The following is a 21,963-nucleotide window of genomic DNA, read 5'->3' as shown; positions in this document are numbered from 1 at the left end:
CTTTTGATTTGGGTTGTGGATTCATTTTTCAGTGGAATTGGCTGTCTTTTATTTTAACCCTCCCTCTCTAGTGACTCTTGCGTGGAAGTTCCACATCTTGGGTATTTCCTATCCCATACGTCACTAGCTCATGGACTCTTGCCAATTACATGAAAGAAAACATAATTTATGTAAGAACTTACCTGATAAATTAATTTCTTTCATATTGGCAAGAGTCCATGAGGCCCACCCTTTTCTTGTGGTGGTTATGATTTTTTTTTTGTATAAAACACAATTATTCCAATTCCTCGTTGATGCTTTCGCTCCTTTCTTATCACCCCACTTCTTGGCTATTCATTAAACTGAATTGTGGGTGTGGTGGGGGGCGTATTTATAGGCATTTTGAGGTTTGGGAAACTTTGCCCCTCCTGGTAGGAATGTATATCCCATACGTCACTAGCTCATGGACTCTTGCCAATATGAAAGAAATTAATTTATCAGGTAAGTTCTTACATAAATTATGTTTTCTCTAGTCTCAGGATCTGCTAAGAGGAATAAAACACCTACAGTAGGTAGGGCATAGTATTGTTTCTCTGGTCTCAGGATCTGCTAAGATGAATAAAACACATACAGTAGGTAGGTATCATATTGTTTCTCTGGTCTCAGGTTCTGCTAAGAGGAATAAAACACATACAGTAGGTAGGGTATAGTATTGTTTCTCTTTTCTCAGGCTCCATTAGTTAGGGTATAGTATTGTTTATCTGGTCTCAGGTTCTGCTAATAAGAGTAAATCATATACAGTAGGTAGGGTATAGTATTGTTTCTCTGGTCTCAGGTACTGCTAAGAGGAATAAAACACATACAGTATGTAGTGTATTGTATTGTTTATCTGGTCTCAGGTACTGCTAAGAGGAATAAAACGCATACAGCAGGTAGGGTATAGTTTTGTTTCTCTGGTCTCAGGATCTGCTAAGAGGAATACAACACATACAATAGTTAGGGTATAGTATTGTTTCTCTGGTCTCAGGTACTGCTAAGAGGAGTAAAACACATACAGTAGGTAGGGCATAGTATTGTTTCTCAGGTTCTGCTAAGAGGAGTAAAACACATACAGTAGGTAGGGCATAGTATTGTTTCTCAGGTTCTGCTAAGAGGAATAAAACATAGACAGTAGGTAGGGTATAGTATTGTTTCTCTGGTCTCAGGTTCTGCTAATAGGAATAAAAACATACAGTAGGTAGGGTATAGTATTGTTTCTCTGGTCTCAGGTTCTGCTAAGAGGAATAAAACACATACAGTAAGTAGGGTATAGTAGTGTTTTTCTGGTCTCAGGTTTTGCTAAGAGGAATAAAACATATACAGTAGGTAGGGTATAGTATTGTTTCTCTGGTCTCAGGTTCTGCTAAGAGGAGTAAAACACATACAGTAGGTAGGGTATAACATTGTTTCTCTGGTCTCAGGTTCTGCTATGAGGAATAAAACACATACAGTAGGTAGGGTATAGATTTGTTTCTCTGGTCTCAGGCTCTGCTAAGAGGAATAAAACACATACAATAGTTAGGGTATAGTATTTTTTCTCTGGTCTCAGGTACTGCTAAGAGGAATAAAACACATACAGTAGGTAGGGTATAATATTGTTTCTCTGGTCTCAGGTTCTGCTAAGAGGAGTAAAAAACATACATTAGGTAGGGCATAGTATTGTTTCTCAGGTTCTGCTAAGAGGAATAAAACATATACCGTAGGAAGGGTATAGTATTGTTTCTCTGGTCTCAGGTTCTGCTAAGAGGAATAAAAACATACAGTAGGTAGGGTATAGTATTGTTTCTCTGGTCTCAGGTTATGCTAAGAGGAATAAAACATATACAGTAGGTAGGGTATAGTATTGTTTCTCTGGTCTCAAGTACTGCTAAGAGGAATAAAACACATACAATAGGTAGGTTATAGTATTGTTTCTCTGGTCTCAGGTACTGCTAAGAGGAATAAAACACATACAGTAGGTAGGGTATAGCATTGCTTCTCTGGTCTCAGGTGCTGCTAAGAGGAATAAAACATATACAGTAAGTAGGATATAGTATTGTTTCTCTGGTCTCAGGATCTGCTAAGAAGAGTAAAACACATACAGTAGGTAGTGTATAGTATTGTTTCTCTGGTCTCAGGTTCTGCTAAGAGGAATAAAACACATACAGTAGGTAGGGTATAGTATTGTTTCTCTGGTCTCAGGATCTGTTAAGAGGAATAAAACATATACAGTAGGTAGGATAAAGTATTGTTTCTCTGGTCTCAGGATCTGTTAAGAGGAATAAAACATATACAGTAGGTAGGATAAAGTATTGTTTCTCTGGTCTCAGGATCTACTAAGAAGAGTAAAACACATACAGTAGGTAGGGTTTATTATTGTTTCTCCAGTCTCAGGTTCTGCTAAGAGGAATAAAAACATACAGTAGGTAGGGTATAATATTGTTTATCTGGTTTCAGATACTGCTAAGAGGAATAAAACATATACCGTAGGTAGGGTATAGTATTGTTTCTCTGGTCTCAGGTTCTGGTAAGAGGAATAAAACACATATAGTAAGTAGGGTATAGTATTGTTTCTCTGGTCTCAGGTTCTGCTAAGAGGAATAAAACATATACAGTAGGTAGGGTATAGTATTGTTTCTCTGGTCTCAGGTTCTGCTAAGAGGAGTAAAACAAAAACAGTAGGTAGAGTATAGTATTGTTTCTCTGGTCTCAGGATCTGTTAAGAGGAATAAAACATATACAGTAGGTAGGATATAGTATTGTTTCTCTGGTCTCAGGTTCTGGTAAGAGGAATAAAACACATATAGTAAGTAGGGTATAGTATTGTTTCTCTGGTCTCAGGTTCTGCTAAGAGGAATAAAACATATACAGTAGGTAGGGTATAGTATTGTTTCTCTGGTCTCAGGTTCTGCTAAGAGGAGTAAAACAAAAACAGTAGGTAGAGTATAGTATTGCTTCTCTGGTCTCAGGATCTGTTAAGAGGAATAAAACATATACAGTAGGTAGGATATAGTATTGTTTCTCTGGTCTCAGGTTCTGCTAAGCGGAATAAAACATATACAGTAGGTAGGGTATAGTATTGTTTCTCTGGTCTCAGGTTCTGCTAAGAGGAGTAAAACACATACAGTAGGTAGGGTATAGTATTGTTTCTCTGGTCTCAGTATCTGTTAAGAGGAATAAAACATATACAGTAGGTAGGATATAGTATTGTTTCTCTGGTCTCAGGATCTGCTAAGAAGAGTAAAACACATTCAGTAGGTAGGGTATAGTATTGTTTCTCTGGTCTCAGGTTCTGCTAAGAGGAGTAAAACACATACAGTAGGTAGGGTATAGTATTGTTTCACTGGTCTCAGGATCTGTTAAGAGGAATAAAACACATACAATAGTTAGGGTATAGTATTGTTTCTCTGGTCTCAGGTACTGCTAAGAGGAGTAAAACACATACATTAGGTAGGGCATAGTATTGTTTCTCAGGTTCTGCTAAGAGGAATAAAACATATACTGTAGGTAGGGTATAGTATTGTTTCTCTGGTCTCAGGTTCTGCTAAGAGGAATAAAAACATACAGTAGGTAGGGTAAAGTATTGTTTCTCTGGTCTCAGGTTCTGCTAAGAGGAATAAAACACATACAGAAGGTAGGGTATAGTATTGTTTCTCTGGTCTCAGGTTCTGCTAAGAGGAATACAACACATACAGTAGGTAGGGTATAGTATTGTTTCTCTGGTCTCAGGTTATGCTAAGAGGAATAAAACACATAAAGTAGGTAGGGTATAGTATTGTTTCTCTGGTCTCAGGTACTGCTAAGAGGAATAAAACACATACAGTAGGTAGGGTATAATATTGTTTATCTAGTTTCAGATACTGCTAAGAGGAATAAAACATATACCGTAGGTAGTGTATAGTATTGTTTCTCTGGTCTCAGGTTCTGCTAAGAGGAATACAACACATACAGTAGGTAGGGTATAGTATTGTTTCTCTGGTCTCAGGTTATGCTAAGAGGAATAAAACATATACAGTAGGTAGGGTATAGTATTGTTTCTCTGGTCTCAGGTACTGCTAAGATGAATAAAACACATACAGTAGGTAGGGTATAGTATTGCTTCTCTGGTCTCAGGTGCTGCTAAGAGGAATAAAACATATACAGTAAGTAGGATATAGTATTGTTTCTCTGGTCTCATGATCTGCTAAGAGGAGTAAAACACATACAGTAGGTAGGGTATAGTATTGTTTCTCTGGTCTCAGGATCTGCTAAGAAGAGTAAAACACATACAGTAGGTAGGGTATAGTATTGTTTCTCTGGTCTCAGGATCTGTTAAGAGGAATAAAACATATACAGTAGGTAGGGTATAGTTTTGTTTCTCTGGTCTCAGGTTCTGCTAAGAGGAGTAAAACACATACAGTAGGTAGGGTATAGTATTGTTTCTCTGGTCTCAGGATCTGTTAAGAGGAATAAAACATATACAGTAGGTAGGATATAGTATTGTTTCTCTCGTCTCAGGATCTGCTAAGAAGAGTAAAACACATACAGTAGGTAGGGTATAGTATTGTTTCTCTGGTCTCAGGATCTGCTAAGAGGAATAAAACACATACAGTAGGTAGGGTATAGTATTGTTTCTCTGGTCTCAGGATCTGCTAAGAGGAATAAAACACATACATTAGGTAGGGTATAGTATTGTTTCTCTGGTTTTAGGATCTGCTAAGAGGAATAAAACATATACAGTAGGTAGGGTATAGTATTGTTTCTCTGGTCTCGGGTTCTGCTAAGAGGAGTAAAACACATACAGTAGGTAGAGTATAGTATTGTTTCTCTGGTCTCAGGATCTGTTAAGAGGAATAAAACATATACAGTAGGTAGGATATAGTATTGTTTCTCTGGTCTCAGGTTCTGCTAAGCGGAATAAAACATATACAGTAGGTAGGGTATAGTATTGTTTCTCTGGTCTCAGGTTCTGCTAAGAGGAGTAAAACACATACAGTAGGTAGGTTATAGTATTGTTTCTCTGGTCTCAGGTACTGCTAAGAGGAGTAAAACACATACAGTAGGTAGGGTATAATATTGTTTCTCTGGTCTCAGGTTCTGCTAAGAGGAATCAAACATATACATTAGGTAGGGCATAGTATTGTTTCTCAGGTTCTGCTAAGAGGAATAAAACATATACAGTAGGTAGGGTATAGTATTGTTTCTCTGGTCTCAGGTTCTGCTAAGAGGAATAAAAACATACAGTAGTTAGGGTATAGTATTGTTTCTCTGGTCTCAGGTTCTGCTAAGAGGAATAAAACACATACAGTAGGTAGGGTATAGTATTGTTTCTCTGGTCTCAGGTTCTGCTAAGAGGAATACAACACATACAGTAGGTAGGGTATAGTATTGTTTCTCTGGTCTCAGGTTATGCTAAGTGGAATAAAACACATAAAGTATGTAGGGTATAGTATTGTTTCTCTGTTCTCAGGATCTGCTAAGAGGAATAAAACACATACAGTAGGTAGGGTATAATATTGTTTATCTGGTTTCAGATACTGCTAAGAGGAATAAAACATATACCATAGGTAGGGTATAGTATTGTTTCTCTGGTCTCAGGTTCTGCTAAGAGGAATAAAACACATACAGTAGGTAGGGTATAGTATTGTTTCTCTGTTCTCAGGATCTGTTAAGAGGAATAAAACATATACAGTAGGTAGGATAAAGTATTGTTTCTCTGGTCTCAGGATCTGCTAAGAAGAGTAAAACACATACAGTAGGTAGGGTATAGTATTGTTTCTCTGGTCTCAGGATCTGTTAAGAGGAATAAAACATATACAGTAGGTAGGGTATAGTATTGTTTCTCTGGCCTCAGGTTCTGCTAAGAGGAATAAAAACATACAGTAGGTAGGGTATAGTATTGTTTCTCTGGTCTCAGGTTCTGCTTAGAGGAATAAAACACATACAGTAAGTAGGGTATAGTATTGTTTCTCTGGTCTCAGGTTCTGCTAAGAGGAATAAAACATATACAGTAGGTAGGGTATAGTATTGTTTCTCTGGTCTCAGGTTGTGCTAAGAGGAGTAAAACATATACAGTAGGTAGGATATAGTATTGTTTCTCTGGTCTCAGGTTCTGCTAAGAGGAGTAAAACACATACAGTAGGTAGGGTATAGTATTGTTTCTCTGGTCTCAGGATCTGTTAAGAGGAATGAAACATATACAATAGGTCGGATATAGTATTGTTTCTCTGGTCTCAGGTTCTGCTAAGAGGAGTAAAACACTTACAGTAGGTAGAGTATAGTATTGTTTCTCTGGTCTCAGGATCTGTTAAGAGGAATAAAACATATACAGTAGGTAGGATATAGTATTGTTTCTCTGGTCTCAGGTTCTGCTAAGCGGAATAAAACATATACAGTAGGTAGGGTATAGTATTGTTTCTCTGGTCTCAGGTTCTGCTAAGAGGAGTAAAACACATACAGTAGGTAGGGTATAGTATTGTTTCTCTGGTCTCAGGATCTGTTAAGAGGAATAAAACACATACAATAGTTAGGGTATAGTATTGTTTCTCTGGTCTCAGGTACTGCTAAGAGGAGTAAAACACATACAATAGGTAGGGTATAATATTGTTTCTCTGGTCTCAGGTTCTGCTAAGAGGAGTAAAACACATACATTAGGTAGGGCATAGTATTGTTTCTCAGGTTCTGCTAAGAGGAATAAAACATATACAGTAGGTAGGGTATAGTATTGTTTCTCTGGTCTCAGGTTCTGCTAAGAGGAATAAAAACATACAGTAGGTAGGGTATAGTATTGTTTCTCTGGTCTCAGGTTCTGCTAAGAGGAATAAAACACATACAGTAGGTTGGGTATAGTATTGTTTCTCTGGTCTCAGGTTCTGCTAAGAGGAATACAACACATACAGTAGGTAGGGTATAGTATTGTTTCTCTGGTCTCAGGTTATGCTAAGAGGAATAAAACACATAAAGTAGGTAGGGTATAGTATTGTTTCTCTGGTCTCAGGTACTGCTAAGAGGAATAAGACACATACAGTAGGTAGGGTATAATATTGTTTATCTGGTTTCAGATACTGCTAAGAGGAATAAAACATATACCGTAGGTAGGGTATAGTATTGTTTCTCTGGTCTCAGGTTCTGCTAAGAGGAATACAACACATACAGTAGGTAGGGTATAGTATTGTTTATCTGGTCTCAGGTTATGCTAAGAGGAATAAAACATATACAGTAGGTAGGGTATAGTATTGTTTCTCTGGTCTCAGGTACTGCTAAGAGGAATAAAACACATACAATAGGTAGGGTATAGTATTGTTTCTCTGGTCTCAGGTACTGCTAAGATGAATAAAACACATACAGTAGGTAGGGTATAGTATGGCTTCTCTGGTCTCAGGTACTGCTAAGAGGAATAAAACATATACAGTAAGTAGGATATATAATATTGTTTCTCTGGTCTCAGGTTCTGCTAAGAGGAATACAACACATACAGTAGGTAGGGTATAGTATTGTTTCTCTGGTCTCAGGTTATGCTAAGAGGAATAAAACACATAAAGTAGGTAGGGTATAGTATTGTTTCTCTGGTCTCAGGTACTGCTAAGAGGAATAAGACACATACAGTAGGTAGGGTATAATATTGTTTATCTGGATTCAGATACTGCTAAGAGGAATAAAACATATACCGTAGGTAGGGTATAGTATTGTTTCTCTGGTCTCAGGTTCTGCTAAGAGGAATACAACACATACAGTAGGTAGGGTATAGTATTGTTTATCTGGTCTCAGGTTATGCTAAGAGGAATAAAACATATACAGTAGGTAGGGTATAGTATTGTTTCTCTGGTCTCAGGTACTGCTAAGAGGAATAAAACACATACAATAGGTAGGGTATAGTATTGTTTCTCTGGTCTCAGGTACTGCTAAGATGAATAAAACACATACAGTAGGTAGGGTATAGTATTGCTTCTCTGGTCTCAGGTACTGCTAAGAGGAATAAAACATATACAGTAAGTAGGATATATAATATTGTTTCTCTGGTCTCAGGATCTGCTAAGAAGAGTAAAACACATACAGTAGGTAGTGTATAGTATTGTTTCTCTGGTCTCAGGTTCTGCTAAGAGGAATAAAACACATACAGTAGGTAGGGTATAGTATTGTTTCTCTGGTCTCAGGATCTGTTAAGAGGAATAAAACATATACAGTAGGTAGGGTATAGTATTGTTTCTCTGGTCTCAGGTTCTGCTAAGAGGAGTAGAAACATACAGTAGGTAGGGTATAGTATTGTTTCTCTGATCTCAGGTTCTGCTTAGAGGAATAAAACACATACAGTAAGTAGGGTATAGTATTGTTTCTCTGGTCTCAGGTTCTGCTAAGAGGAATAAAACATATACAGTAGGTAGGGTATAGTATTGTTTCTCTGGTCTCAGGTTCTGCTAAGAGGAGTAAAACACATACAGTAGGTAGAGTATAGTATTGTTTCTCTGGTCTCAGGATCTGTTAAGAGGAATAAAACATATACAGTAGGTAGGATATTGTATTGTTTCTTTGGTCTCAGGTTCTGCTAAGCGGAATAAAACATATACAGTAGGTAGGGTATAGTATTGTTTCTCTGGTCTCAGGTTCTGCTAAGAGGAGTAAAACACATACAGTAGGTAGGGTATAGTATTGTTTCTCTGGTCTCAGGATCTGTTAAGAGGAATAAAACATATACAATAGGTAGGATATAGTATTGTTTCTCTGGTCTCAGGATCTGCTAAGAAGAGTAAAACACATACAGTAGGTAGGGTATAGTATTGTTTCTCTGGTCTCAGGTTGTGCTAAGAGGAATAAAACACATACAGTAGGTAGGGTATAGTATTGTTTCTCTGGTCTCAGGATCTGCTAAGAAGAGTAAAACACATACAGTAGGTAGGGTATAGTATTGTTTCTCTGGTCTCAGGTTCTGCTAAGAGGAATAAAACATATACAGTAGGTAGGGTACATCCATCTTCATCCAGGCGGCAACACCTTCATCCGTGTCTGGGACATCTTCTATCTTCATCCCGGTGGCATGGAGCGGAGCTATCCTTGAGGGCGATGATACTTTAAGTTAATACTTTATTATAGTGTTGTCAATGTGGGGGGCCGGTGGTTTAGTGGTTAATAGGTTTATTTAAAGGGACAGTCTACAATAGAATTTGTATTGTTTTAAAAGGCAGATAATCCCTTTATTAGCTATTCTTTTTGCAGTTTTGCATAATGAACACAGTTATATTAATACACTTTTTACCACTGTGGTTACCTTGTATCTAAGCATCTTCTGACAGCCCCCTGATCACATGACTGGAACTATTTATTATGTATTGACTTGCATTTAGTACTGTGTTGTACTAAATCTTAAATAACTCCCCGGGCAGGGAAATAGTGTTATCTATATGACCCACATGAACTATCAGTCTCTTGTTGGGAAAAGCAATTTAAAAAGCATGTGACAAGAGGCGGCCTTCAAGGGCTTAGAAATTAGCATATGAGTCTACCTAGGTTTAGTTTCAACTAAGAATACCAAGATAACAAAACAAATTTGATGATAAAAGTAATTTGGAAAGTTAATCAAAATTACATGTCCTATCTGAATAATGAAAGTTTAATTTTGACTAGACTGTCACTTTAATAGTCGTGATTTGGGTGGGCAGCAGATTAGGGGTTAAGTTTAATAAAGTGTTTACAATGCAGGAGGGCAGCAGTTTAGGGGTTAATAGGTAGTTTATGGGTGTTATTGTACTTTGTAACAGTTTAGTTATGAGTTTTGTGAAACATTTTTGTTTTGCAAAATCCATAACTACTGGTCTCAGATGGTGGTATGGATCGTGTCGGTATAGGCTGTAATGCAAGCATTTTAACCAGACTGCACGACCTGTAATACTGGCGCTATGAAAATTCTGCACTCAAACGTCATTTCTTTTATTGCGGAATGTACGTTGCATTAGAGGCTAAAATGCTTGTGGTATAACTATACCGCTGCGACTTGTAATATGCATTCTGGCAATTCCATGCGCTATGGCCAATTTTCCAGTGGTATAGCTGTACAGCAAAACACGTAATCTAGCCGAATGGGTAACCAAAATATATGGACCTAATATACTAAATATCATATCAAACCCCACCCTACTTTTGTGATAAGTGCACTCCATGGGCCCGATCCGATATGCAGCGTCGCCCGCAAATGCCGGCGACGCGGAATTTTGCGCTGGTTTGGTATCCTATATACGGCGTAACCTAGAAGTTACGCTCGTATATTTCTGCCGTCGCCCGTAGTTTTTTGGGCCATAGGCAGGTATACCAAACCAGCGCAGTTTGGTATCCAATATACAGCGTAAGGACTTACGTGGCAAAAATGGAGAAATTCTACTCCATTTTCACCTCGCCACAAAAAGCAGCCGTAGTAACTCCCTAAACTAGCTACAAAATAAACCTAACGCATGCGCAATGTCTATCTAGCTGTCAACCGCGATCTGCTAAATAAAACCTAATGCATGCGCAATGTCTATCTACCTGTCAACCGCGATCCCCTGCCGCAATCCCTAATAAAGTTATTAACCCCTAAACCGCCGCTCCCGGACCCCGCCGCCACCTACAATAAAAGTATAACCCCCTAATGTGAGCTCCTACCCCGCCGCCAACATACATTAAACTACCCCCTAAAGTGAGCCCCTTACACCGCCGCCATCTATTTTAAAATTATTAACCCCTAATTTAATCCCCCTACACCGCCGCCAGCTATATTAAATTAATTAACCCCTAATTTAATCCCCCTACACTGCCGCCAGCTATATTAAATTAATTAACCCCTAATCTAATCCCCCTACCCTGCCGCCAGCTTTATTAAATTATTTAACCCCTAAATTACTAAACTATCCCTACCACTAAACCTAAATCTAACCCTACAAATAGCCCTGAAAAGGGCTTTTTGAGTGGCATTACCCCAAAGTAAACTGCTCTATTGCCAGCCCTTAAAAGGGCTTTTTGCGGGCCATTTCCCTAAAGTAATCAGCTCTTTTACCAGACCTTAAAAGGGCTTTTGGTGGGGCTTTGTCACAAAGTAAACTGCTCTTTTGCCTACAATCTAAATCCCCCTACACCGCCGCCACCTATAATAAATGTATTAACCCCTAATCTAATCCCCCTACACCGCCGCCACCTATATTAAATAGATTAACCCCTAATCTAATCCCCCTACACCGCCGCCAGCTATATTAACTATATTAACCCTAATTATATTAGGGTTAATATAGTTAATATAGTTATTATATTATATATATTAACTATATTAACCCTAATTATATTAGGGTTAATATAGTTAATATCGTTATTATATTATATATATATTAAGTATAATAACCCTATCTAACTCTAACATCCCTAACTAAACTCTTATTAAAATAAATCTAATATTAATATTATTAATTAAAATATTCCTATTTAAATCTAAATACTTACCTATAAAATAAACCCTGAGATAGCTACAATGTAATTAATAATTACATTGTAGCTATTTTAGGGTTTATATTTATTTTACAGGTAACTTGGTATTTATTTTAACTAGGTACAATAGCTATTAAATAGTTAATAACTATTTAATAGCTACCTAGTTAAAATAATTACCAATTTACCTGTAAAATAAATCCTAACCTAAGTTACAAATACACCTACACTATCAATAAATTAAATCAACTACAAATATCTAAACTAAAATACAATTAAATACACTAAACTAAATTGTATTTTAGTTTAGATATTTGTAGTTTATTTAATTTATTGATAGTGTAGGTGTATTTGTAACTTAGGTTAGGATTTATTTTACAGGTAAATTGGTAATTATTTTAACTAGGTAGCTATTAAATAGTTATTAACTATTTAATAGCTATTGTACCTAGTTAAAATAAATACCAAGTTACCTGTAAAATAAATATAAACCCTAAAATAGCTACAATGTAATTATTAATTACATTGTAGCTATCTCAGGGTTTATTTTATAGGTAAGTATTTAGATTTAAATAGGAATATTTTAATTAATAATATTAATATTAGATTTATTTTAATAAGAGTTTAGTTAGGGATGTTAGAGTTAGAAAGGGTTATTGTACTTAATATATATATAATATAATAACGATATTAACTATATTAACCTTAATATAATTAGGGTTAATATAGTTAATATATATAATATAATAACTATATTAACTATATTAACCCTAATATAATTAGGGTTAATATAGTTAATATATATAATATAATAACGATATTAACTATATTAACCCTAAAATAATTAGGGTTAATATATATAATATAATTACTATATTAACTATATTAACCCTAATATAATTAGGGTTAATATAGTTAATATAGCTGGCGGCGGTGTAGGGGGATTAGATTAGGGGTTAATCTATTTAATATAGGTGGCGGCCGTGTAGGGGGATTAGATTAGGGGTTAATACATTTATTATAGGTGGCGGCGGTGTAGGGGGATTTAGATTGTAGGCAAAAGAGCAGTTTACTTTGTGACAAAGCCCCGCCAAAAGCCCTTTTAAGGGCTGGTAAAAGAGCTGAATTCTTTGGGGCATGCCCCGCAAAAAGCCCTTTTAAGGACTGGCAATAGAGCAGTTTACTTTGGGTTAATGCCACGCAAAAAGCCCTTTTCAGGGCTATTTGTAGGGTTAGATTTAGGTTTAGTGGTAGGGATAGTTTAGTATTTTAGGGGTTAAATAATTTAATATAGGTGGCGGCGGGGTAGGGGGATTAGATTAGAGGTTAAATAATTTAATATAGGTGGCGGCAGGGTAGGGGGATTAGATTAGGGGTTAATTAATTTAATATAGGTGGCGGCGGGGTAGGGGGATTAGATTAGGGGTTAAATAATTTAATATAGGTGGCGGCGGGGTAGGAGGATTAGATTAGAGGTTTAATAATTTAATATATGTGGCGGCGGGGTAGGGGGATTAGATTAGGGGTTAAATAATTTAATATAGCTGGCTGCGGTGTAGGGGGATTAGATTAGGGGTTAAATAATTTAATATAGGTGGCAGCGGTGTAGGGGGATTAGATTAGGGGTTAAATAATTTAATATTGGTGGCGGTGGGGTAGGGGGATTAAATTAGGGGTTAATAATTTTAAAATAGATGGCGGCGGGGTAGGGGCTCACTTTAGGGGGTTATAGATTTAATATAGCTGGCGGCGGGGTCCGGGAGCGGCGGTTTAGGGGTTAATAACTATATTAGGTGGCGGCGGGGTCCGGGAGCAGCGGTTTAGGGGTTAATAACTTTATTAGGTGGCGGCGGGGTCCGGGAGCGGCGGTTTAGGGGTTAATACATATTTTATTGTTAGGATAGTGAGGGGGGATAGCGGATAGAGGGTTATACGTGTCGGGCTATGTTTGGGAGGCGTGTTAGACAGTGTGGGTGATTTCATACTTTAGTCAGGTTTTGTAGGCGCCGGCAGTTTCTAAAGTGCCGTAAGTCACTGGCGACTCCAGAAATTTGTACTTATGCAGATTTCTGAACATCGCTAGTTTGTCAGACATACGGCACTTTAGCATCTGACAGCGCCGTATATAGGATAGCTTGAGTTGTGAGCTGAAACTGCCACAAACTACGCTGCATATCGGCTCGCGCACCATTTGTGAGTATCCTTCCTTTGGGAAAATAGGCTGAAAATTGAGATATAGGGGCCTATCTATCTGATAAGGCGGACAGGAATCGCCGGAATTCAACCCGATTGAATACGATCAGGTTGATTGACACCCCCCTGCTGATGGCGAGTCTGCAGGGGGCGGCGTTGCACCAGCAGCTTTTGTGAGCTGCTGGTGCAATGCTGAATATGGAGAGCATATTGCTCTCCGCATTCAGCGAGGTCTTGCGGACCTGATCCGCACTGTTGGATCAGGTCTGCAAGACCTTTAATAAATTGGCCTCATAGTGCCATTGGAGAGCCTTCTTTTCTTTTTTTGTTTCAGTAACTGACTTTATGTATTTAAGAAGAATTACCATCTATGGCCTAGACCTTGTAGTGGTGATGATAATAGAATCAACACTGATCAGTCGAGACATGATAGGATCTTTGGTCCTCTAATAGCCTCTACATCCAATTTAAAAAATTATAAAATAAAAAGGACATTTTTATGACAGGGAAAGTGAGAAATTTGAAGAATCTGAATTAAGGGATTGGGAAGAAAACCTGTTAGAAATGTTCCCAATAAGGAAATTCAATTAATCAACTCCAATAAAAAGATCATACGCAAACATAGCTGCAGGGGAAGGGCCAAAACCAGCGAAAAGGTCAAATTGAAAAAGCTAAGAGAGAGTATCTTGAATCTGTCTGAATGAGAGCCAACTAGTACTGGAATGAGAGTTCTAAATAGAGGACTTAATTTATGCCCTTCTAATACCGGTAATATCTTTGATCTATTTGTTAATACAAATACATTTATTAGGAAGTTATCCATTCAGAGGTATTTTGCGGCAAAAAAAAAAATAATGATACCAATTTTAAACCAATCTTGACTAATAATATGTCATTAAGAGGGAATAGGGAGTATCATCCTTAATCCTGATGATTTATTAGACCATCTTGTAAATGGGGTCATACAAACGGATATGCAGCCTATTTCCTCTTTTCACCACATATTCCTAGTAATTCACATCTTCATGTCTTTAAAAAATTGGTTTTGACTGATCTTGAAAGATAAGATCATTTGACCTTGAAAGGAGAAATCTAAATAGATATGAAAGAAAGGCACTATCCAATCTGTTGTCTGACTCAAACATAATTATAAGACAGGCAGATGTTCAGTGCCCAGAAAGGAGCAGTACCATGTGAAACGCTCAGTGCTACAAGTAGGTAGGTGTGTATGGTATGTCAATGGCAAGCAGTAGCACAATGCCCCTCTATGGAGTGCGCCTGTAGGCACATGCCTACTCTGCCTAATTATAAATCCAGCCCTGACCACACATGCTCCCTAATATAAAGTATGAGTTAGGCAGCTAAAAATAAATATACACATTAATTAAAAAAATATTATGCAACAAAATTTGCACCTCCCCCTTCAGGAGTGCCCTTAGGCAGTCACTAAATCTGCCTTTATTGTAACACCGGCCCTGGGTCCTTATGTCCCATCTGAAGGTCTGGGTATATTCTGATGTAGCTTTACCCTATTCTGTGATGTTAGGCTCACCTTATCCTCACCCTGGTTTTTTGTTTGTGACCATTCACAAGTTGTCGCATACTGTGCCAAGAGCACGTTTACATTTCAGCCCTAGCACCATCCTGCAGATACAGGAAGTCTCTCCAATAGCACCACCGTGAACTATTTGTGTTTAACAGTGTTATTGCTATAATCCTCTGGGTCTAATTCATTGTGGTTGTTTTTTGTTGAGCTTAAACCCGTTTCTGAGCTGACATTGCTAAAGAAGTAAGTCGAGTTGTTCTCATGGACAAGTATATAAATCTCAGGATTTTTTATTTATTTAAAGGGACAGTCAAGTAAAAATTAAATTTTCATGATTTAGATAGATCAGCAATTTTAAACAACTTTCAAATGTACTTTTAGCATCAAAATTGCTTTGTTCTCTTAGTATTCTTTGTTGAAAGTTAAACATATGTAGACTGATATGCTAATTTCTCAGCCCTTGAAAGCCGTCTCTTATCTCAGTGTATTTTAACAGTTTTGCACAGCTTGACAGTGCAGGTTTATGTGTGCCATATAGATAACATTGTGCTCACTCCCGTTGAGTTATTTATGAGTCAGCACTGATTGGCTAAACTGTATGTCTATCAAAAGAACTGAGATAAGGGTGCAGTCAGCAGAGGCTTAGATACAAGTTAATCACAGAGGTAAAAAGTATATTAATATAACTGAAATAAGGGGGCAGTCTGCAGAGGATTAGATACAAGGTAATCACAGAGGTAAAAAGTATATTAATATAACTGGGATAAGGAGCAGTCTGCAGAGGCTTAGATACAAGGTAATTACAGAGATAAAAAGTATATTAATATAACTGAGATAAGGGGCAGTCTGCAGAGGCTTAGATACAAGGTAATCACAGAGGTAAAAAGTCTATAATATAACTGAGATAAGGAGCAGTCTGCAGAGGCTTAGATACACGGTAATCAGAGGTAAAAACTATATTAATATAACTGAGATAAGGAGCAGTCTGCAGAGGCTTAGATACAAGGTAATTACAGAGGTAAAAAGTATATTAATATAACTGAGATAAGGAGCAGTCTGCAGAGGCATAGAGGCCTACTTATCAAGCCGTCAACTATGCTGCATTCAACGGTACCAATATGCTCGCCTAACATCGCGGGCGCAGACCTGCATACGCTCTCCTTATTTATAAAAATAGCTGTCAAAAAGCAGCGCACCAAGTACGGGGCGATGAGCAGCGGACTGTTGATAACTAACAGTCATCGATCTCGCTGCTATTCGGCTTTTTCCCAACTTTATTTATACCCTGTCACTAAACACAGCCACTATACTAAAATGTTTAACCCCTATTCCGCTGCTCCCAAGCCCACCGCAACTAAATAAATGTATTAACCCCTACACCTCTGGCCTCCCACATCACTATCACTTACTAAACCTATTAACCCCTAAACCTAACATCCCTATCTTATAATACATTTAAACTTACCTTTAGAATTAAATTAAACTATATTAAACTATTAATTAACCTACCCAAACTATTATACTAAAATTACATTAAACTATATTACATATTTAAGCACCTAACCCTACTCAAATTATTTAAATCTACTATTAAATATTACTGTTACAAAAAATTAACAACTAAGTTACAAAAAATTAACAACTAAGTTGAAAAAAATAAAAAACACTAAGTTACAAAAAATAAAAAACACTAAGTTACACAAAATAAAAAATAAACTAGCAAATATTTCAACTAATTACACCTAATCTAATAGCCCTATGAAAATAAAAAAGCCCCCCAAAATAAAAAAAAACCCCTAGCCTACAATAAACTACCAATGGCCCTTAAAAGAGCCTTTTGCGGGGCATTGCCCCAAATAAATCAGCTCTTTTACCGGTAAATAAAAATACAAATACCCCCCAACAGTAAAACCCACCACCCACATAACCAACCCCCCAAATAAAAACCTATCTAAAAAACCTAAGCTCCCCATTGCCCTTAAAAGTCATTTAGCTCTTTTTCAGCCCAAACCCACCTAATAAACCCTTATAAAAACCTAACACTAACCCCAGAAGATCCACTTACAGTTTTTGAAGACCCGACATCCATCCTCAACAAATCGGCAGAAGTCTTCATCCAGACGGCATCTTCTGATTGCAACAGCCAAAAGGATTTTTTCAACCTTCATTCCTATTGGCTGATAGAATTCTATCAGCGAATCGGAATCTAAGGGACGCCATCTTGGATGACGTCATTTAAAGGGAAACTTCATTGTTCAGAAGACATCGGAAGAAAAGGATGCTCCGCGCCGGATGTCTTAAAGATGGAGCTGCTCTGCACCGGATGGATGAAGATAGAAGATGCCGTCTGGATGAAGACTTCTGCTGGCTTGGATGAAGACTTCGGCCTGCTTGGATTAAGACTTCTGGCGCCTTCGCTCAGGAATTCTGCCGCTTCGTTGAGGATGGATGTCGGGTCTTCAAAAACTGTAAGTGGATCTTCGGGGGTTAGTGTTAGGTTTTTTTAAGGGTTTATTGGGTGGGTTTTAATTTTAGATTAGGGGTTTGGGCTAAAAAAGAGCTAAATGTCCTTTTAAGGGTAATGCCCATCCAAATGCCCTTTTCAGGGCAATAGGGAGCTTAGGTTTTTTAGATAGATTTTTATTTGGGGGGGTTTGTTGTGTGGGTGGTGGGTTTTACTGTTGGGGGGGTATTGGATTTGTATTTACAGGTAAAAGAGCTGATTTCTTTGGGGCAATGCCCCGCAAAAGGCCCTTTTAAGGGCCATTGGTAGTTTATTGTAGGCTAGGGGTTTTTCTTATTGGGGGGGGGGGTATTTTCATAGGGCTCTTAGATTAGGTGTAATTGGTTTAAATATTTGATAGTTTATTTTTTATTTTGTGTAACAGTGTTTTTTATTTTTGTAACTTAGTGGGGGTTTTTTTTTTGTAACTTAGTTGTTAGTTTTTTGTAACTTAGTAATATTTAATAGTATATTTAAATAATTTGAGTAGGGTTAGGTGTTTAAATATGTAATATAGTTTAATGTAATTTTAGTATAATAGGGTAGATTAATTAATAGTTTAATATAGTTTAATGTAATTTAGTATAATAGTTAGGGTAGGTTAATTAATAGTTTAATATAGTTTAATGTAATTTAGTATAATAGTTAGGGTAGGTTAATTAATAGTTTAATATAGTTTAATGTAATTTTAGTATAATAGTTAGGGTAGGTTAATTAATAGTTTAATATAGTTTAATTTAAATCTAAAGGTAAGTTTAAATTTATTATAAGATAGGGATGAGTTAATATTTAATATAAAGTTAGCGGGTTGTTAGGTTTAGGGGTTAATAGCTTAATTTAGTTTATGGCAATGTGATGGGCTGGCGGTTTAGGGGTTAATAGGTTTAGCAAGTGGTAGGGATGTGGGAGGCCAGAGGTTTAGGGGTTAATACATTTATTTAGTTGCGGAGGGCTCCGGGAGTGTCGGTATAGGGGTTAATAACTTTATTTAGTTGCGGTGGGCTCCGGAAGCGGAGGGATAGGGGTTAATAAATTTATTTAGTTGCGGTGGGGTCCGGGAGCAGTGGGATAGGGGTTAAAACATTTATTTCATTGCGGCGATGTCCGGGAGCGGCGGGATATGGGTTAATAACATTATGTAGGTGGCGGCGGGGTCCGGGAGGCGGAATAGGGGTTAATAACTTTTTTAGTGGCGGTGGGGTCCGGGAGCAGCGTGATAGGGGTTAATAACATTATGTAGGTGGCGGTGATGTCGGGGCAGCAGATTAGCGGTGTTTAGACTCGGGGCTTATGTTAGGGTGTTAGGTGTAAACGTAACTTGTTTTCTACCATATAAATCAATGGGATATCTGGCAGCATCGAACATGAGCTTTCGCTGCTTTCAGACTCCCATTGATTCCTAGGCATCCGCGGCCTCCAGGGTGGCGGATTGAAAACCAGGTACGCTTTGCCGAAATAGCCGCGAGCGTACCGGTTAGAGGTTTGATAACTTGCAAAAGTAGCCAGATAGTGCCGAATTTGTATACTTTCCTATGTATGGACTGGCTGCTATGGGACCCCAGCACTTGGGCCCTAGTGCCACTGCACCAATGGTAGTTCTGCACCCAATGTGAGCTACGGGATATCTGTTTCTTCTATCAGCAGGGAACAAGGCTGTATATGCACAACAAGTTTTCCAGATGGCTGCTGGGAAAGAAGCATAATACATTTGTCTCTTTGTCGCATGTCCTCTCCTATTAAATTAATTTATGTACTTATCTTTTATATAAAGAAAATGGGCTAATCCATTTCCTGATGGACGCACGTTTGTTGGCGCAGGGGTAAAAATCTGACTTCCCTTAAAAAAGCTAAAAAATAATATACCATCTGTAATGTTCCACTGGTCAGTTTGTTAACCTAGCAACACCTCATGTGTGTCATTAAGCTCTGAATATTCTGTATGGATCTGCAGGGGCATGGTCTTGTCATTAAGCACTGGATATTCTGTATGGATCTGCAGGGGCATGGTCTTGTCATTAAGCATTGGATATTCTGTATGGATCTGCAGGGGCATGGTCTTGTCATTAAGCACTGAATATTCTGTATGGATCTGCAGGGGCATGGTCTTGTCATTAAGCTCTGAATATTCAGTATGGATCTGCAAGGGCATGGTCTTTTTATGTGTAAGGAGCCAAATAAAGTTTCTCTCTATTTACATTGATACACAAGCTCTTAATTGGTGAATGCTGATTTTAGGATAAGACAAGAAAAGTAAATTGGCACAAATTAAATTATGCCCCCCCCCCTCACAATTTTCCTTTATCTTCTTCCCTTCCTTTGTGTCCTTTTGCTTATCAATCACTCACGCTGTAATATAATCACCATTATTTTGCCACAAAATACCCTTTTACTTATACTTTTCTGTTACATTTCCCACTGGCATTAAGTTAACACTCACAGGGCAACAGAGGGGAGGCAAACCCATGTATATACCGCTGCCTTGCACTTGGTTGATTGGAATGTCTTTGCAGTACGTATTAGGGACCCCCCCCCCTCTAATGACCTTGCTGTGACAGTTTATCTATGTAATATGGATGACTTTTTCTCCTTTTCTCAGGCCGGCGCATATGTGTGGGTGAGCAATTAGCCAAAATGGACCTTTTCCTCTTGTTTACATCCCTCCTGCAACAATTCAACTTCTCCATTCCCAGCAAGGAGCCAAGGCCACGGGAAGACCCTGTGTACACATTTAGCCTCAGTCCTGCACCCTTCCGTATCTGCGCTGAGCAGCGCTAATGCCAGATGGGCACGGGCAGGATCAGTGCGTCATTTGGCCTTCAGGATGGTGGTGGGATAATCACGTGAAAGCAAAGAGCATTAATGTTCCCTGTCAGGAAACCAATTGTATTAACAAAACTTCCTGCTTTTTGTCACAATAAAATTCTACATTTAGCAACAGGTCTAACAGCATTTCTTTCATTTTTAGCAATTTGTGCTGATTTTAAATCTTTCATGGTATAAAAACACTCTAAACCATCTTGTAATGTTAAAGGGACATAAAACCCTAAATGTTTCTTTCATGATTCAGATAGAGCAGCAATTTTAAACAACGTTCTAATTTACTTTTTTTTATGTAATTGTCTATGTTCTCTTGGCAACTTTTGCTGAAAATCAGGGATGTAAGCTCAGGAGCGTGCACATGTGTGGAGCACTATATAGCAGCAGTTTTTCAATATCATGGGAAGGAAGCAGATTTAATAACAGAAGTAAATTGTTCTGTCTGAGTCACAAAATAACATTTCATATCCCTTTCAGATATACATAAATAATAATCACAATATTTTAGTTGAAAGGGCCATGACTTTTTTCTATTTGCTTTTGTTTCATATTTCTTTTCATTTCCCAGTTTAGCGATCAGGTCTGATTTTTATGAGGCGTTACTATTTGTAAAACAATTCACATCAATGTGTGACAGTTGTTACTGAGGTGTCGGTGTACTAGAGAGGGAACTGAATGTTGTAATAAAGTACAATAATAATGTGTGACAGTTGTTACTGAGGTGTCGGTGTACTAGAGAGGGAACTGAATGTTGTAATAAAGTACAATAATAATGTGTGACAGTTGTTACTGAGGTGTCGCTGTACTAGAGAGGGAACTGAATGTTGTAATAAAGTACAATAATAATGTGTGACAGTTGTTACTGAGGTGTCGGTGTACTAGAGAGGGAACTGAATGTTGTAATAAAGTACAATAATAATGTGTGACAGTTGTTACTGAGGTGTCGGTGTACTAGAGAGGGAACTGAATGTTGTAATAAAGTACAATAATAATGTGTGACAGTTGTTACTGAGGTGTCGGTGTACTAGAGAGGGAACTGAATGTTGTAATAAAGTACAATAATAATGTGTGACAGTTGTTACTGAGGTGTCGGTGTACTAGAGAGGGAACTGAATGTTGTAATAAAGTACAATAATAATGTGTGACAGTTGTTACTGAGGTGTCGGTGTACTAGAGAGGGAACTGAATGTTGTAATAAAGTACAATAATAATGTGTGACAGTTGTTACTGAGGTGTCGGTGTACTAGAGAGGGAACTGAATGTTGTAATAAAGTACAATAATAATGTGTGACAGTTGTTACTGAGGTGTCGGTGTACTAGAGAGGGAACTGAATGTTGTAATAAAGTACAATAATAATGTGTGACAGTTGTTACTGAGGTGTCGGTGTACTAGAGAGGGAACTGAATGTTGTAATAAAGTACAATAATAATGTGTGACAGTTGTTACTGAGGTGTCGGTGTACTAGAGAGGGAACTGAATGTCAGA

General features: G+C 37.8%; 1 protein-coding gene across 1 annotated transcript in view; it reads left to right on the top strand.

The window, feature by feature from the left end:
- The window catches only part of LOC128666647 (cytochrome P450 2D15), a 159,775-nt gene extending 139,178 nt beyond the window's left edge, over positions 1–20,597 (top strand). The window contains exon 9 of the mRNA XM_053721354.1: positions 20,257–20,597. Within this exon, the coding sequence (XP_053577329.1) occupies positions 20,257–20,435 (179 nt within the window). The 3' untranslated portion in view covers positions 20,436–20,597. The remainder of the gene's footprint in view (positions 1–20,256) is intronic.
- The last annotated feature ends 1,366 nt before the right edge of the window (positions 20,598–21,963 follow it).

The sequence above is a fragment of the Bombina bombina genome, chromosome 7 (genome assembly GCF_027579735.1).
Source record: "Bombina bombina isolate aBomBom1 chromosome 7, aBomBom1.pri, whole genome shotgun sequence".
In the NCBI taxonomy this organism is placed as follows: Eukaryota; Metazoa; Chordata; class Amphibia; order Anura; family Bombinatoridae; genus Bombina; species Bombina bombina.
Note: the sequence above shows the minus strand (reverse complement) of the source record. Positions and strands in the feature narration are given on the sequence as shown.